At 40.4% G+C, this 17,505-nt stretch overlaps 2 protein-coding genes and 1 long non-coding RNA gene across 3 annotated transcripts; 1 reads left to right on the plus strand and 2 right to left on the minus strand.

Moving 5' to 3' along the window:
• Positions 1 to 438: 438 nt before the first annotated feature.
• Positions 439 to 9,563, minus strand: LOC125881642 (caspase recruitment domain-containing protein 8-like). The gene is given in 10 exon segments (XM_049564868.1): positions 439 to 1,647; positions 2,573 to 2,714; positions 2,822 to 2,935; positions 3,194 to 3,359; positions 3,361 to 3,460; positions 3,837 to 4,054; positions 6,881 to 6,936; positions 7,401 to 7,525; positions 7,980 to 8,026; positions 9,547 to 9,563. Coding segments are annotated over 10 exon segments (1,338 nt in total). The 3' UTR covers positions 439 to 1,294.
• LOC125882032 (uncharacterized) lies at positions 4,330 to 5,879 on the plus strand. The gene is made up of 3 exons (XR_007448288.1): positions 4,330 to 5,375; positions 5,505 to 5,726; positions 5,763 to 5,879. It is a non-coding gene; the product is annotated as an uncharacterized LOC125882032 (long non-coding RNA).
• Positions 9,564 to 11,105: 1,542 nt separating the features above from the next.
• LOC125881643 (ribonuclease inhibitor-like) lies at positions 11,106 to 16,827 on the minus strand (the record flags this gene model as incomplete). Its single annotated transcript, XM_049564869.1, has 5 exons — positions 11,106 to 11,236; positions 11,461 to 11,634; positions 12,909 to 12,974; positions 14,750 to 14,923; positions 16,651 to 16,827. Coding segments are annotated over 5 exons (604 nt in total), but the record flags the coding sequence as incomplete, so codon positions are not given.
• Between the last annotated feature and the right edge of the window lie 678 nt (positions 16,828 to 17,505).

The following is a 17,505-nucleotide window of genomic DNA, read 5'->3' on the forward strand; positions in this document are numbered from 1 at the left end:
ACGTCAGAACCAGCATATCTTCACATCTTACCCTGTGAATTAAGGATTTATTTCAACCAAGCCAGAGTTGCTGATTGTGGGAACATTAGAAGGACTAACCAAGACTGTTCTGCTGAGTTGGTTTTTTTTTTGTCTTCTTTTTTTTGCTGTCTAGTTTGAACGAAGTGTGTTTTACGTTGAGGAAACAAGCAAAGTAAACTGGTCTTAGTTAGGTGAAAGAGACATCTCCCATAGCCAGCTGAAAAGACCCACACACAACAAACCTCAAGACTATATATGGGCCGGGTCAAATATCTCCGGACTTTCACCTGGGAGCCAGCTGTTCAGCTCCCGTGTGAATTTTAAGCCAAACTAGGATGTTTGGGGTTTTTTTCTTCCAAAACCTAACCAAGTGCTTTTGCTGCCTAAATCTAAGGAAATCACCATAAACTCAAAGTGTTTGATCTATGTGGTAATTTTATTTTCTTTAAAAACCCTGTATGCAGAAACTGTACATTTCCAATGACAACTAAAGTGTAATTTGAAAAGACACAATGCATTTATCAAGCATAAATTGACGTGCTGTTCATAAATGTCCATAACAGACGCAGGAGGCCACCTAGGGCGTCATAGTTTGACGTGTACGCCCACTAACAAAGCGGAGGTATTTGATAAGTTGGGATGAGCAGGTGTTGGTCAGTCAGAAACAAACAAAGACAGAAAAGTCCATTAATGGGAGCCAATTACCCAGACACTGAATGTTGCTGAGTGCTGTGTTTCAGCACCGTACCATTGTCAGCTTGTTGTTGACTGTGAAGTCAACCCTCTGTAGCGTTACGTTAGCTGTCTAAATAACATTCAGGTCAAGGTGTTGTTGTCATTAAAAAAAAAAAAGCTGTGAGCGCTTGTTTTTATGAAGCGCTGGGATGAGGCTCGACCCAGCACCAAGAAAAACACTCTGTAAACACAGGCCCTCAGATGAAAATTGAAGGGACACCTTAGCCCTAAGTAGTTTTATGCAGCCAAGTTCAGGTTCATAATCTTCACTTGGAAATCTTTCTTGATGTTTTTCTAAATGATTATTTTCACATCTATCTGATGCTCCAGCTGCTTCTTCTTTGTCCATCAGTGAAGTTCTGCCTCCATCTAGTGGCTGAATGAGAGAACAACACCTCTTTCTCCCTCTTAACTCAATCACTTTCAGAGTGAAAGTCCACTTATTAAAACCTTTCATTCAAAGATGACAGTAAGTAATGTGAAACAGTCAGCTCTTACAGAGATTCATCATCACACTCCTCAGTTTCTTGTTTTTGCTTCAGCTTAATTTCAGCACTCTGGAAAGATGTGGATCCACCTCACAGAGAGCAGCGATCAGAACTGAACAGGCTTCAGTTCCCTTGTTCCGCACCGTGTCGATCACATGTCGTGCTTTGTCTGCTCTGAGTTTTGCTCTGGCCGACTGCATTTCATCATCATTTATAACCTGACGCTCCAGGAGTTTATCCAGAAGCTGGTTCAGATTAGGATCAGACACTCTGCTGACAAACTGTGTCCGAACTGAGAACAGCCTCTGCTCTGCTGGGACGCTGTCCTCTGCTGGGACCCTGTCCTCTGCTGGGACACTGTCCTCTGCTGGGACGCTCCTCTGTCGAATTTGCTCTCTTGAACCTGGAAGATAACCGAGGAAAGATATTTGTTTAACTGTAAAGCTTCTTGAGACACACTGAGATTTGTGATATTGAGCTATATAAATAAGATGGACTTGACTTGAAATGTGACTTCAGTCAGTTTAGATGCTGGTGTGGTCCGTACTCCTCAATACCACTAACAAGTGTTTCTGCCCGTGACATGGAGGCCAAGTTTGTTCACTCTGTCTCTTGTTCCCTACGATGTAACACTGGCACTCATGTGTTAGCTCATCCTGAAGCTTCATTAATCTGCCTCACAAACACAGAAAGAAGCTCTGGGTCCCTCTTACTATGAAACTGATAACTGTCCTCAGGAAGGAAGTGAGACGTCAGGGATACATCAACTTCACAGCTTCAATGAGCTGAAATGTTTTTCTTCCCATTCAGAGGTGTAGTGCTGCTGGAGCGCAGCAGAAAGACGCTCTGACACCTTTTTCCTCCAAATAAGGAAACAGAATATTCACAGTTCATATAATCAGGCTGAAATTCAAGCACCTGCAGATTTAATCATCGCTCAGTCATAAGGCACGATTCAACATTTTAAGAACGGCATCACGTGGCATAAAGTGTACAGACTTGATCTCAAGGTTTGTAACCAAGAAACAAGAACACATGAACTGGATCTAAGAAGAAATATTTCACAGGAGCTCCACAGACAGTTCTCTCTGGAAATAGATACTAAGTCCTTCTTTGAACTGTTTTCATGGGGAAATATCTGGTGTTGTGTTCTACTGCCATGTTTCAGTCTACTGAAGCACAAATAAAGACGGCAAGTGTTAATCATGACCCACTGATCAGGGCTCATTTCCACTTCATACTAACATCATCGGTGTTGGGTCTACTTTATTCTTTTCTGTTGTATGTGTATCAGATGGAGTGATGCTGCAGGTGGACGAAGACTTTACCCATCAGATCAACGTCATGCTCCCAGACTCTTGTCTGTCTTTCATCTTGGACTGTTACAGTCACTTCTGGTGTGTTTGTAGGCAGGCGGATCTCAAACGTTGGGTGATAATTTGGTCCAAACTCCAGGTCGAACTCTGCTTTCTGAAAACCAAAGTGTGAGTATCTCCACGGTATCCAAAGTGTGAAGGTCTGATGAATCGTACCAGCATGTTACGGCACTAACAAAGACTTGAATTAAAAGTCCTCACCTTAGGCTGTACTTTAATGGCCTGAGGACAGTGAGCAGTGTAACTTTGATCTTTGATGAGTTTACATGTGGAAGGAGCCTGGATGTTCTTGCAAAGTTGCTGTTGTGGGCTCACCTACAGAGACATTGGAACAGCTTAATATTAAATTAGTCATATAATACAAAGAAAAACAGGAAATCTGTCTGAGACGTTACAGCCAGAGAAAGTTTGAATTATTCTATTATCAAAACTTGACTGACTTTGTGACACTCAAAGTTTTAGTATAAACTGTTTCAGGGTTCATTTGAACATCTGACTGTTGTTTTTAGACTGACTTGAAAAACTGTGAATGTGTCCTTTCAGAAAAATCAGCTGACAGCTGTAACATGTCACCTCCGTCAGAGGGATGGTTCTTGGCAGGAGAAGCACATTGAGTTTTTGCCTCTGTGTTTCTGGGATTGGTGGTCCGAGGAACAGCAGAACTTGGCCGCTGACTAGTTTTAGGTTGCTCAAAAACCTCGTGACGATATCCCAGACCAGGCCAAAGGCAGAGAGGTGAGGTGACAACCACATGAGTGTCTGTAATCTCCTGCGACTTGAGGACGCTCATTCCATCGTCAGTGATGTGGACAACAGACAACAGGCCATCAGGGAGCGGAGCTGTGAACACACAGAGTTGTTAAACTTTTGTTTGGCTGATAACAACCTCAGGACAATGTTACTCCTAATTTTAATGTATTCAGTGAGTCTAGTCGTTGTGGAAGATAACTGTTGCCCAGGTTGAGCAACTTATCAAACACAGCTGTCAGTGTTGGTGTATGGGAGCCAAAGAAGGAGGCGGAGAGAGAGGGCAAGAGAAAGAGCAGCATTCCTGGCCAACCCCTTCATGTTCACTAAGCAGCTCCTTGGCCAGAGGAGGACCAGCCGCCATCAGTGATCACCTCAGGTGAACCTACAGCGACACCAGGAGAGACCAACCACCAGGACTTCAGAGATTTATCATTGTTCTAACAAAACTCTCAAACTCATCTTTTACCATCCAGAATTTCACAGTGTGGGAGGTGGAGCTGACAGACAGCAGCTTCCTCTGAACACTTGATTTCAAACAGCGGCCCTGCAGCCATCTTGCCAGCTGACTGGAGGACGATTTCATCCCATTGGACAGTGTTGTACAGCAGCTCCGCCTCCTGAGCCATAACAAACACCAGTCCAGTCAAAGCACACTGGAACACACCTGGACCAGGACACCTGAACCTGTAGGACACAGAAGGACTGATTACAACAAGCTTTCAGTCTGTTGGTCAATGATGTGTTGAGTTGAGCCGCGTGCAGACGCTCTGTGTTTTTATTCATCTTGTACGTGGTGTTTAACATGATGTCATCTTCCTTTCTGTGAGGTCACAACCTGCGATCCATCCCATCGTCCTACAGACACATCATTGATTCTTTAGGTGATTGATCAGGTGTCCTGACCTCAACCTGAACATTAAACAAAAAACAATCTTGCTGATTCTAAAAACCTCGTGGAACAAATTTGGGACTAAAGTCAGGGTTAGTGCACACAGCATCTGCCAGGCAACACAAACACTAAATCCATCCAGCTTTTGTCCTGGTAAGAATTCAGAAAAACTACAAATGTGATTGTTGCATCACTTAAAAAATTAGAGACCAAACTGACTTTGTGCACAATAGAGTGAAGCAGCAGCTGCACAAGTATGAAGTGTATGAGTGTTCAAAGTGAACAGTATACACTGAAAGGAGTCGAACTGACAGGTGAAGTGTGTGTGGAGGGGTTTCTGAAGCTGTTGGACCATCTGACTTGCAGTTCTGATGCAGTATACTGATGCTTTAAGCAGGGTTATCATAGTAAACTAAAACTAAAACTAAAATCAGCAGTGAAAATATTTGTAATAAACTGAAACTACATAAGAACTAAAACTAAACTGGAAACTAAAACTAAAACAGTTTGAACTGCTTCAAAAACTAATGAATGTGAAATAGGTTCAATAGTAGTAGTTAGATAGTAGGTTAAAGTATAAGTGATGAAAGGAGTTGAAGTGAAGGTTAAAGTGTAAGTAATGAAAGGAGGTGAAGTGAAGGTTAAAGTGTAAGTGATGAAAGGAGGTCAACTGTAGGTTAAGGTGTAAGAGATGAAAGGAGGTCAAGTGTAGGTTAAAGTGTAAGAAATGAAAGGAGGTCAAGTGTAGGTTAAAGTGTAAGAAATGAAAGGAGGTCAAATGTAGGTTAAAGTGTGAGTGGTGAAAGGAGGTGAAGTGGAGGCTGAAGTGTAAGTGATGAAAGGAGGTAAAGTGGACGTTAAAGTGTAAGTGCTGAAAAGAAGTGAAGTGGAGGTTAAAGTGTACGTGATAAAAGGAGGTGAAGTGGAGGTTAAAGTGTGTGATGAAAGGAGGTGAAGTGGAGGTTAAAGTGTGAGTGCTGAAAGGAGATGAAGTAGAGGTTAAAAGAGGTGAAGTGTAGGTTAAAGTGTGAGTGATGAAAGGAGGTGAAGTGAAGGTTAAAGTGTGAGTGATGAAAGGAGGTGAAGTGGAGGTTAAACTGCAGGTGATGAAAGGAGGTGAAGTGGAGGTTAAAGTGTGAGTGCTGAAAGGAGATGAAGTAGAGGTTAAAAGAGGTGAAGTGTAGGTTAAAGTGTGAGTGATGAAAGGAGGTGAAGTGAAGGTTAAAGTGTGAGTGATGAAAGGAGGTGAAGTGGAGGTTAAAGTGTAAGTGCTGAAAAGAGGTGAAGTGGAGGTTAAAGTGTAAGTGATAAAAGGAGGTGAAGTGGAGGTTAAAGTGTGTGATGAAAGGAGGTGAAGTGGAGGTTAAAGTGTGAGTGCTGAAAGGAGATGAAGTAGAGGTTAAAAGAGGTGAAGTGTAGGTTAAAGTGTGAGTGATGAAAGGAGGTGAAGTGAAGGTTAAAGTGTGAGTGATGAAAGGAGGTGAAGTGGAGGTTAAACTGCAGGTGATGAAAGGAGGTGAAGTGGAGGTTAAAGTGTAAGTGCTGAAAAGAGGTGAAGTGGAGGTTAAAGTGTAAGTGATAAAAGGAGGTGAAGTGGAGGTTAAAGTGTGTGATGAAAGGAGGTGAAGTGGAGGTTAATGTGGGAGTGCTGAAAGGAGATGAAGTAGAGGTTAAAAGAGGTGAAGTGTAGGTTAAAGTGTGAGTGATGAAAGGAGGTGAAGTGAAGGTTAAAGTGTGAGTGATGAAAGGAGGTGAAGTGGAGGTTAAACTGCAGGTGATGAAAGGAGGTGAAGTGGAGGTTAAAGTGTAAGCGATGAAAGGAGATGAAGTGGAGGTTGAATTGAGAGTGATAAAAGGAGGTGAAGTGGACGTTAAAGTGTGAGTGGTGAAAGGAGGTGAAGTGGAGGCTGAAGTGTAAGTGATGAAAGGAGGTGAAGTGAAGGTTAAAGTGTAAGTGCTGAAAAGAGGTGAAGTGGAGGTTAAAGTGTAAGTGATGAAAGGAGGTGAAGTGGAGGTTAACGTGTGTGATGAAAGGAGATGAAGTGGAGGTTAGAGTGTGAGTGCTGAAAGGACATGAAGTCGAGGTTAAAAGAGGTGAAGTGAAGGTTAAAGTGTAAGTGCTGAAAAGAGGTGAAGTGGAGGTTAAAGTGTGAGTGATGAAAGGAGGTGAAGTGGAGGTTAAAGTGTGAGTGATGAAAGGAGGTGAAGTGGAGGCTGAAGTGTAAGTGATGAAAGGAGGTGAAATGTAGGTAAAACTGTGAGTGATGAAAGGAGGTGAAGTGGAGGTTAAAGTGTAAGTGCTGAAAAGAGGTGAAGTGGAGGTTAAAGTGTAAGTGATGAAAGGAGGTGAAGTGGAGGTTAAAGTGTGTGATGAAAGGAGGTAAAGTGGAGGTTAAAGTGTGCGTGCTGAAAGGAGATGAAGTCGAGGTTAAAAGAGGTGAAGTGTAGGTTAAAGTGTAAGTGATGAAAGGAGGTGAAGTGAAGGTTAAAGTGTAAGTGATGAAAGAAGGTGAAGTGGAGGTTAAAGTGTAAGTGATGAAAGGAGGTGAAGTGTAGGTTAAAGTGTAAGTGTTGAAGGGGTTGATGAGGTTGAAGTATTGTGCATATTCTGATGTGGTCACCTGTATGAAGTCTTTCCAGACTCTGTCAACAGTTCAGGTGTGAAACTTAACGTGTCCTAAAGTTTAAAAAGGAACAAACAGAGTTCATTAGAACACATTGAGACGGGAGCAGAAACTGGCCACCCAACTCTCCCAGTTATGTACAGGTGACAGGATCCACACTGCTTCACTTTCTACTCTATGTTTACTCTTTACTATGTATTCATCACTTCACTGCTCTGTGTCAAAATGACTCCATTATTGTTAGTACTCAGTGAAATGATCCTGCACAAGTGAAGCCTGCAGGACTCTGTTGGACAGCAGCTGCTGGTTTCATAGATGAGGATGTAGAAATGAGTTTGGAGGAGTTTCTGATGGAAGAGGAAGGAACAGAGAGTGAGAGGAAAAGGAGGATGAAGAAGAGAAGGAATATTAAACCCTGGAGGGGGTGAAACTAAGAAACCCCAGTCTGATCACTGACAAATTAATAAAAATGTTCAAGTGAAAAACTGATATTTGTGTTCAGATCCTCTTCACACACCAGCTGCTGCTGCTGCTGCTTCAACCTCTCTGGATCATCAGGACACAGCTGATCCTCTTCATCCACACTGTCCTCTCTTCTGTCCTCAGACACATCCAGGTTTGTCTTTGACGTGGACACATCAGCTGGGTGATTAGAGACATCAGATGGACAGAAGAAGACACACAGCACATGTCAAACTCACTTTTGGACATCCTGGAGACCAAACATTCAGAAACCTGAAACAGCAACGTCCCCAGTTCAAGACGAGCAGAGCCCTTTGTAGCATGTCTCTGTCCCCATGTTTCCTGTTGGCATCTACTGACAAACCCTTCAATAAAGTCCAAATGTAGAACAACATCATGTTTAAGTCAAGACCAAGTCTAAAGAGGGTTGATACCAAGGTAAGACAGAGATTCAAGACAGTGGTGCAGCAAGACATCATGTTTCCCAACATGCAAAGCAGAACAGAACAAAGACAAAGACCTGCTGTGGTTACTGGGATTAACCAGCACCATAAAGCACACAGCAGACAATCTTCCAGTTATGCTCCTGCTTTAACACACTTTCTTTAAGGTATTCCAGTGGGCTTTTACTCACCTCCTTCATGTCTGACAGGTGTAGCTCTGTATACTCTGCCAGTTACCCTGAAGGAATAAACACAAATACAGCAGTTATGTTATGAGCAGAGGTCAAATCTTCCTCCTCATCTTCTGGACTCCAGTCAATGTGACAGATGAACCTTTAACAGTGAAGAACTGAGACGTATATACAATACATAAGGCTCATCAACACTGACTGACTGCAACATCCACTGACCTCAGAGTCTCCAGTCTACAGTGTGGCCTCTCCACAAGATCAGACAGCAGCTTCACTCCCGAATCCTGCAGCTTGTTTCCACTCAGCTCCAGCTCTGTCACATGGGAGGAGTTGGACTTCAGAGCTGATGCCAGAGAAACACAGCTGATCTCTGACAAACTGCAACCCCTCAATCTGAATAAAGAATAAATGATGAAGATAAAACTCCATTAATGATCCAATCAGATGTGTTCAGATTTAAATGTGTAGCTCAACATTACTATGTCCTAATCAATGAGCTTTTCCCTAAAATGAGTAGAGTGACTTTGTCATTGTATTATTGTGGATCATCATAATGTCAGCCTTCTACAGACATCATCCAAATGTCACCACAACATTCATACACCTATTCATGTCAACACTGATTAATAACATGCTGCTGATCATTAGAGGATCAATACTGTATTGATCCTTTAAATTCTTTAACTACTAACAGTGGACATTTTCCATACTTTCTTGAACAAACTTTCTTTAAACACCACAGAGACATTTTGTCCTCAAAGCTCTTCATCCTTGGAATTTATTAAAATTATCATAATAATTAATTCATGATGTCTAATTATTTATTTGATTGTATAGAAATGTACCCCCCCCAACCCTTTTTAATGCTTTCTCTGTTCTGTGCCCGATATATTTCTTGTTTTTTAATAATTATTTTTTCACTGACAACTCAGTGTGCTTCCTGTTGTCATTTATCTTTTCTTGTATTCTCCAGTATATTGTTAATTCAGTTTTTTGTCTGTTTTTCTCCTGAAGATAAGGGAAGATCCATTTGTATAAGCCTGTAGTTTTTTTTACTTCTCCTGACACATTTATTTATTTATTTATTACTATTTAGATTTAAAGCAGTTTTACATGTGTGCCAATAAAGAAATAAAATGAAATAGACATGTCACAGTATTTGGTCCTCACAGAGACTAAACTCCTAAACTTGAGGACCAAATGGGAGCAGGAGCTGGAATGTACTTTTGAAGACAGTAGATGTGAATCAATATGTGAGGAAGCACTATCCTTCTCATAGAACAGCTGCCATAAGCTTTTACAGTTCAACATTATCCACAGAACCTATTTGACCCCACAAAGACTCCGTAGGATCAATGAATCCATTTCACATCTTTGCCCTCCATGTAAAACAGAGACAGGTAACCTTATTCACATCTTCTGGAAATGTCATAAATTCAGACTTTATTGGGGATCAATATTGGAGATTCTTCAAGAGATGATTGGCTTTGAGATCTCCTGTTCACCTAAACTAGCCTGACTAGGCAACGTATCTGATATCCCTCTCTCCAAAAGAAACAAGCTTCACTTGATCAAACTGGCCATGATGGCTGCTAATAAATGTATTGCTGTATGATGGAAAAGTACAGATCCTCCCCCTGTCTCCATGTGGCTCCAAGAAATGTCCTTGTATATGACATCAGAAAAAATCATGTTCAGTCTCAAAAGAAAACCACATCTCTCTGATAAATGCTGCTCTGCTTTTAGGAGCTACATGGGAAATATTTCACAGTCTGTTGTGGGTTGATGACCACATATGTTTGACTAATGCACACGTGCATCTGTGTAGACATGTGGAGTTGAATCTCTGTGTACTAATGTGTGTAAATGTTGTGTTTATTTCACACACAGTTGGTCCTGTGTGATTATTACTTTATTTGATTCTATTCTATTGTTGAATCTTTGATATTCCACTTGTGTGTTTTCTCCTGTAAACTGCTGTGTTGGACAAAGATTCAATAAATCAACTGTTAATTAAAGAAACACAAGTCTGTGTGACTACAGACTACATTTATACAAGAAACATGAAAATATGAACAACAGTTCATTTACAACTTTAAAGACAGAAGTTATGTTTGTACATAAATTAGGTTCAATTGTTAAACATGTAAGATCTACAACAGTAACAGAGAGTCAGTGAACTGACCTCAGAGTCTTCAGTCTACAGTGTGGACTCTCCAGAAAATCACACAGCAGCTTCACTCCTGAATCCTGCAGCTTGTTGAGGCTCAGGTCCAGCTCTGTCAGATGGGAGGGGTTGGACTTCAGAGCTGAGCCCAATGAAACACAGCTGATCTCTGACAAACTGCAACGCCTCAATCTGAATGAAGAATAAAAGATGTAAGTTTAGAAGACAATGTTCCTGCTTGAAATCATTCAGTGTTTAATAATGTGTTCAGAGCTGAAGAAGGTTTAGAATGTACAAGTTTAGAAAATGGAAACTCCAAACAGCTGAAGTCAACAGGATGCAGGTTAAAAACTGTAAATACAAAAAGTAAAAAAGAGTTCTCATTAATATTAATGACAACGTGCTGCTACTTCAATAAAGACACAGTGACTTTGGAGTGAGTGATTCAGTGTAGGATTTGATTTGTTATATTAAGGTTTTAAATCTGCTGCATTGACATGAATTAGAGGTGTTTATTAAATGTAAGACATTTACAATAATTACACACAGTAAGAAGTGATTTGATTGAATGAAATGTGGGATTTTGACAGGTTAAACAGGATCAAGTCATTAAAGGCCAGTTTATTCTGATATATGAAGGAAGTGTAGGTTGTCATCACTAACATCCTGATGTTTCACTTAGAGCGGAGGCTTCACTTAGTTCACTTACTGTACAGCTCAGTACAGCTCCACATTGGAAGTCTAAACTGTAAATGTGACACACAAATGTCATTTTCAAATGTTTAAATCCTGTTTTTCAGTTTTAAATTTGGAGTTGACATTTTAAAAACTCAATTTAATCTCAGTGTAAATGTCATCAGTTCTGATCTGACCTCATAAATATCAGCCTTATGTCTTAAATTTAGTGCCACTTTCAAATCATATTAATCACAGTACAGAAGTATGTGATGGTGTCTGACCTCAGAGTCTTCAGTCTACAGTGTGGACTCTCCAGAAAATCACACAGCAGCTTCACTCCTGAATCCTGCAGGTTGTTGTGGCTCAGGTCCAGCTCTGTCAGATGGGAGGGGTTGGACTTCAGAGCTGAGGCCTGAGAAACACAGCTGATCTCTGACAACTTGCAGTAACTTAATCTGAATAAAATTAAGAAACACAAGTCTGTGTGACTGCAGACTACATTTATACAAGAAACATGAAAATATGAACAAAAGTTCATTCACAACTTTATAGAAAGAAGTTATGTTTGTACAGAAATTAGGTTCAATTCTTAAACATGTAAGATCTACAACAGTAACAGAGAGTCAGTGAACTGACCTCAGAGTCTTCAGTCTACAGTGTGGACTCTGCAGAAAATCACACAGCAGCTTCACTCCTGAATCCTGCAGGTTGTTGTCACTCAGGTCCAGCTCTGTCAGATGGGAGGGGTTGGACTTCAGAGCTGAGGCCAAAGAAACGCAGCTGATCTCTGACAAGCTGCAGTCCCACAAACTGAATAAAGAACAGAAGATTTAACTTCATGTTATGGGTCCAGGGATGTTAACCACAGTAACAAAAATGTAACCTGTGTGAAGCAGGTAGAAAGGAGGCTATGAGGATAAGGTATGCTGCATTTCCTTCCAGATTGCTTCTGCTTGTTGTTTTATTAACAAGCCACACGTAAATAACAGATTTCAGGTCTGTGCATTTCAGTTTCTTTTGTTCTTCTCAGTCTCTTCTCTATGTTCAGTCCATCACTTTCAGTATCTCACGACTCTCACAGTTTCATTAAAGCATCCATTTCTGTGATAAACACAAAATGTTGACATTAATAATTAAAGTACATTTCTCACAGTATCCATCCATCCATTTTATAACCGCTTATCCTCTTGAGGGTCGCGGGGGGTGGAGCCTATCCCAGCTGACACTGGGTGAGAGGCAGGGTTCACCCTGGACAGGTCACCAGACTATCACAGGGCTGACACATAGAGACAGACAACCATTCACACTCACATTCACACCTACGGACAATTTAGAGTCACCAATTAAACTGCATGTCTTTGGACTGTGGGAGGAAGCTGGAGCACCTGGAGGAAACCCACGCTGACACAGGGAGAACATGTCAGAGCACCTGGAGGAAACCCATGCTGACACGGGAGAACATGTCAGAGCACCTGGAGGAAACCCACGCTGACACAGGGAGAACATGCAAACTCCACACAGAAGGGCTCCCACACCCGGGATCGGATCAGGAAATCTCTTGCTGTGAGGCGACAGTGCTAACCACCATACCACTGTGCCGCCCTTCTCACAGTATACTACTGCTTAAAATATTTTTCACATTGAGTGTAACTCAGTGACATGAAATGTCCCCTTTAATACAGTATGCTGTACCTTTCATTATTACTATGAAATGCTTGTGTTACATGTTTTACCAATGTATGTTAGAAGGAAACACACTTCATCACATCATAAACAATCAACATTCAATGAACTATTTTAATCTTTAAATTTTAACCAATTGCTTATTAAGTAAAGTGCATACTAATTACAAATATATTTTTGTAATATTCACAATGTGCAGGAGCTCTTAAACACTTGACACTTCCAGGTCACGTTTGTGACACAAAATGGCGTCACCTCAAACTCCAATGAACTAACTTTTTTTACGGTTCTTTTATGCATGTAAAAGTCACGATAAACACTCCATACTTCCAGCAAACAGTCACGTAAATAAAGCCTGACCTTATAACGAGGTAGTTGTAGTTTATTTACAGTTTACCGACCTGTATGAAGCAGGTAGAACAGAGGCAATGAGGACAAGGTGCGCTGTGATTCCTTCCAGATTTCCTCTGAGGAAAACAGGAGAGAAACGCCCTCCATACAGGTTCCCCGGAACAACAAAACAAACACAAAAGTTCCGCCTCACTTCTGCCCAAAAACGTATTCTTCACTCCATTAGTGCCATAACAATTAGCTTGGACCACAGTAATTTCAACAGATGAATATTAATATGAACATAAACGTGTACAATAAAATAAAATTATGAGAGTGGTAATTACCCTCACATTTTCACCATACAAATGTGGTCACACTATTTCAGGTGCGCCACATTTGGAAGACAATGTTCCAACCTGAACAGAAATATGTGAAATGACTGCGACCTCTTAACACTGCATTCCGTGGTGGCGGCACGTAATGAGATAAAATTAAGTCCTGGTATGTGTGATGCTCTTAGGTCTCTCTTATTAAAGACACTTTATGAAAAGATGAAGTTGAACTAACTCAGTAACTTAACCCTATGGGCCCTAGGCGTTTGGGGGGTATTTTTACTTTTAAGCTCATATCACAGTCATTATAAAGGCTACATACACATGCTATATCTAGTTTTTTTCAGGACAATCTGGGCTAACCAGATTTGCCATCATTTCATGTCCTTCTATGTGCCTGTATTTTATATTAATTTTTATATCAATGAAAAAAACAAATCCGTGTTACTAAATTCTTACATTTTTACATGTATCTCACCATAGCAAGTTGGAAGTTGACATATTCTGCCACATATGAAGAGGGGAGACTCTCTGGAATCTGACAATATAAGAACCATGATGGTGGGACATTCTGTCACTTCACAGCTGTCCAAAACATGTGGTTTGTGCCAGGCGGACATGATTGCCAGTATTTTTTCATTATTGCAAGAAATTCCATTGACTCATTCACAAGTCAAAAATGTGTTTTATCTGAAAGAAACATGCAATATTTACATCTAAGATCATAGAAAAATAGTCAACCAAGTGCAATGATGTCCTCCAAGATAATATTTGCCACTTTGTTTGCAGTAAACAAAGTTTGTTGTTGTTTTTCAGTTTCAGTTATATATATGGGGGGGGGGGGGGGGGAAGCCGGACAACAAATGTGGATAGACAGGGAGAAACACACGCAAGCCTAAGACGTGGTAAGATACGATATTCCTCACTATATGAAGTGACTGATACCAAGATCTGTATAATGGGTTGTAAAGAAATTCGTCAGGTTTTTATTTTGTAGACAATTAATCTGGATTTATAGCGTGATAAGATGACAGCATAATGATGTGTGTGGAAAGCTCTGCTCCTGCGCTTTCATGTGATATGCGTGGCATTTCTATGCGACCCTGCATTCACAAGTAATCCATCCAACAGTAATGTGTGTGCAGAGCTGTATGAAAGCTCTGTTATACATCATTTTAGTGTAAATTTATCTTTTAAATTTATCTTTTTTTTCGTTGTGAAAACATTGGACTACCGACAAGTGCTTGGCCTTGTCGGAAAGCTACAATTTTCATGCGCGGCTTCTCATTATGACGCACGGTCGTGGAGGAAATCCACAGAGAAGAACAGGTGTGAATTTGGACGCACTACGCGTCGTTCGGGCCCATAGGGTTAAGTCATATTGAAATGTTTAAATCCTGTTTTTCAGTTTTAAATTTTAATTTGACATTTCAAAAACTCACTTTAAATGATTTAAATCTCAAAGTAAATGTCATCAGTTCTGATCTGACCTCCTAAATATCAGCCTTATGTCTTAAATTTAGTGCCATTTTCACATCATATTAATCTCGGTGCAGAAGTATGTGATGGTGTCTGACCTCAGAGTCTTCAGTCTACAGTGTGGACTCTCCAGAAAATCACACAGCAGCTTCACTCCTGAATCCTGCAGGTTGTTGAAGCTCAGGTCCAGCTCTGTCAGATGGGAGGGGTTGGACTTCAGAGCTGAGGCCAGAGAAACACAGCTGATCTCTGACAAACTGCAGCCACTCAATCTGAATAAAGAATATAAAATGTAAGTTTAGAAGACAATGTTCCTGCTTGAAGTCATTCAGTGTCCAATGAAGACGCAGTGACTTTGGAGTGAATGATTCAGTGTAGGATTTGATTTGTTATATTAAGGTTTTAAATCTGCTGCATTGACATGAATTAGAGGTGTTTATTAAATGTAATACATTTACAATAATTACACACAGTAAGAAGTGATTTGATTGAATGAAATGTGGGATTTTGACAGGTTAAACAGGATCAAGTCATTAAAGGCCAGTTTATTGTGATATATGAAGGAAGTGTAGGTTGTCTTCACTAACATCCTGATGTTTCACTTAGAGCTGAGGCTTCACTTAGTTCACTTACTGTACAGCTCAGTACAGCTCCACACTGGAAGTCTAAACTGTAAATGTGACACACAAATGTCATTTTCAAATGTTTAAATCCTGTTTTTCAGTTTTAAATTTGGAGTTGACATTTTAAAACTCAATTTAATCTCAGTGTAAATGTCATCAGTTCTGATCTGACCTCATAAATATCAGCCTCATGTCTGCAGTTTAGTGTCAAAGAATAAATGATGAAGATAAAACTCAATCCAATCAGATGTGTTCAGGTTTTAAATGTGTAGCTCAACATTACTATGTCCTAATCAATGAGCTTTTCCCTAACATGAGTAGAGTGACTTTGTCATTGTATTATTGTGGATCATCATAATGTCAGCCTTCTACAGACATCATCCAAATGTCACCACAACATTCATACACCTATTCATGTCAACACTGATTAATAACATGCTGCTGATCATTAGAGGATCAATATCAAATCAGACATGTTGGACTACAAACTCTTCATTCTTTCATTTATTACATGAGCTTCTTCTTCCTGGATTTGGGAGCTCAGTAGGTTTATGTCATTTAAAGGAGAGCTCCACATTTGTTCCAGTGTGTCTTCAAACAACAGCCGCATGTCATATGTACATTAACAGAGTTACTGGTGGACACAAGTTAGATGATTCTTAAATAGAGTTTGATTTATTAGAGAACAGAAACTTTATAAAACTACATACAGTCTGTTGTTGCTCTGAATCACAAACACTATGACTGCTCTCACCTGACATCTTTTTGTCATCATTACAGCAGAGAGTCTTTTTCTTCTGCAGCTTCTTTCTAAAGTCCTCAAACAGACCTTGGATGGTTCTTTGTTGGGACGTTTGGGCCTGTGTTGGGCTGCTGTTTATTACTCTGAGCTCTGCTTTAATGCACACCACACCACAGCAGCTGTAGCAGCCATATCAGCTTCTGACATCATCAACATCACCACACTTCATAACTTCATCTTTATTGAGCTTTGCATTCATGTCTTTCTTGTCTTTCTCTAACCTGTCTCTCTCTCTCTCTGTTCACACAGAAGCTCAAAGTGTCTGCAGCCTGTTTTCATCTGCTGTCATCAGATCTTCAACAACCTCATTCATATCCCTCACACACTCTACAGCCTCATCAGTACTGACATTATCTTCACTCACTGATGGACCACAAGCTGAAAAACTGTCCTGTCAAACTTTTCATCTCCTGAAATACCAAATATTCAGATATTTGGAAAAACTGAAAAGTCTTCAGATTTGTGTTCAAGCAAAATCCCCAAAATATATGAACCAAAAATATGAAGCTTCAGTCAGAGAGTTGTGTTGAATATATATACAAAGAACATCATAAGCTACAGTCAGTGAACTGACCTCAGAGCCTCCAGTCTACAGTGTGGACTCTCCAGTCCAGCAGACAGCAGCTTCACTCCTGAATCCTTCAGCTCCCGGTTGTTACTCAGGTCCAGCTCTATCAGATGGGAGGGGTTGGACTTCAGGGCTGAGGCCACCACTTCATAGTGAGTCTCTGAGAGTCGGTAGCCAGAAAGTCTGTCATGACACATTTATTACAGAATATGTTACTATGAAAGAGGACACTTTATAAACTAATAATTTATAAAACTTATAAGAGGGGCCTCCGCAATGCCAGAGCAAACTATTACTCAGCATTAATAGAAGACAATAAGAACAACCCTAGGTTTCTTTTCAGCACTGTAGCCAGGCTGACTGAGAGTCAAAGCTCTATTGAGCCTTGTATTCCTTTAGCCCTTAGCAGTAATGCTTTTATGAGCTTTTTTAATGACAAAATTCTAACTATTAGAGGCAAAATTCATGACCTCCTGTCCTCAGATAGTGCCTGTCTAACCTCAAACACAGCTGTAAGACCTAATTTATATTTAGATTGCTTCTCCCCAATTTCTCTTCAAGAATTGACCGCAGTGATTTCTTCATCTAAATCATCAACGTGTCTCTTAGACCCCATCCCAACTAGGCTACTTAAGGAGGTCTTTCCTTTAGTTAACACTCATATATTAGATATGATCAATATATCCTTATTAACAGGCTATGTACCACAGTCTTTTAAGGTAGCTGTAATTAAACCTCTACTAAAAAAAGCCCACCCTGGATCCAGAGGTGTTAGCCAACTATAGACCAATATCTAATCTTCCCTTTATGTCAAAGATCCTTGAGAAAGTAGTCGCAGACCAGCTGTGTGATTTCTCCATG

The sequence above is a fragment of the Epinephelus fuscoguttatus genome, linkage group LG21, assembly GCF_011397635.1.
Source record: "Epinephelus fuscoguttatus linkage group LG21, E.fuscoguttatus.final_Chr_v1".
In the NCBI taxonomy this organism is placed as follows: Eukaryota; Metazoa; Chordata; class Actinopteri; order Perciformes; family Serranidae; genus Epinephelus; species Epinephelus fuscoguttatus.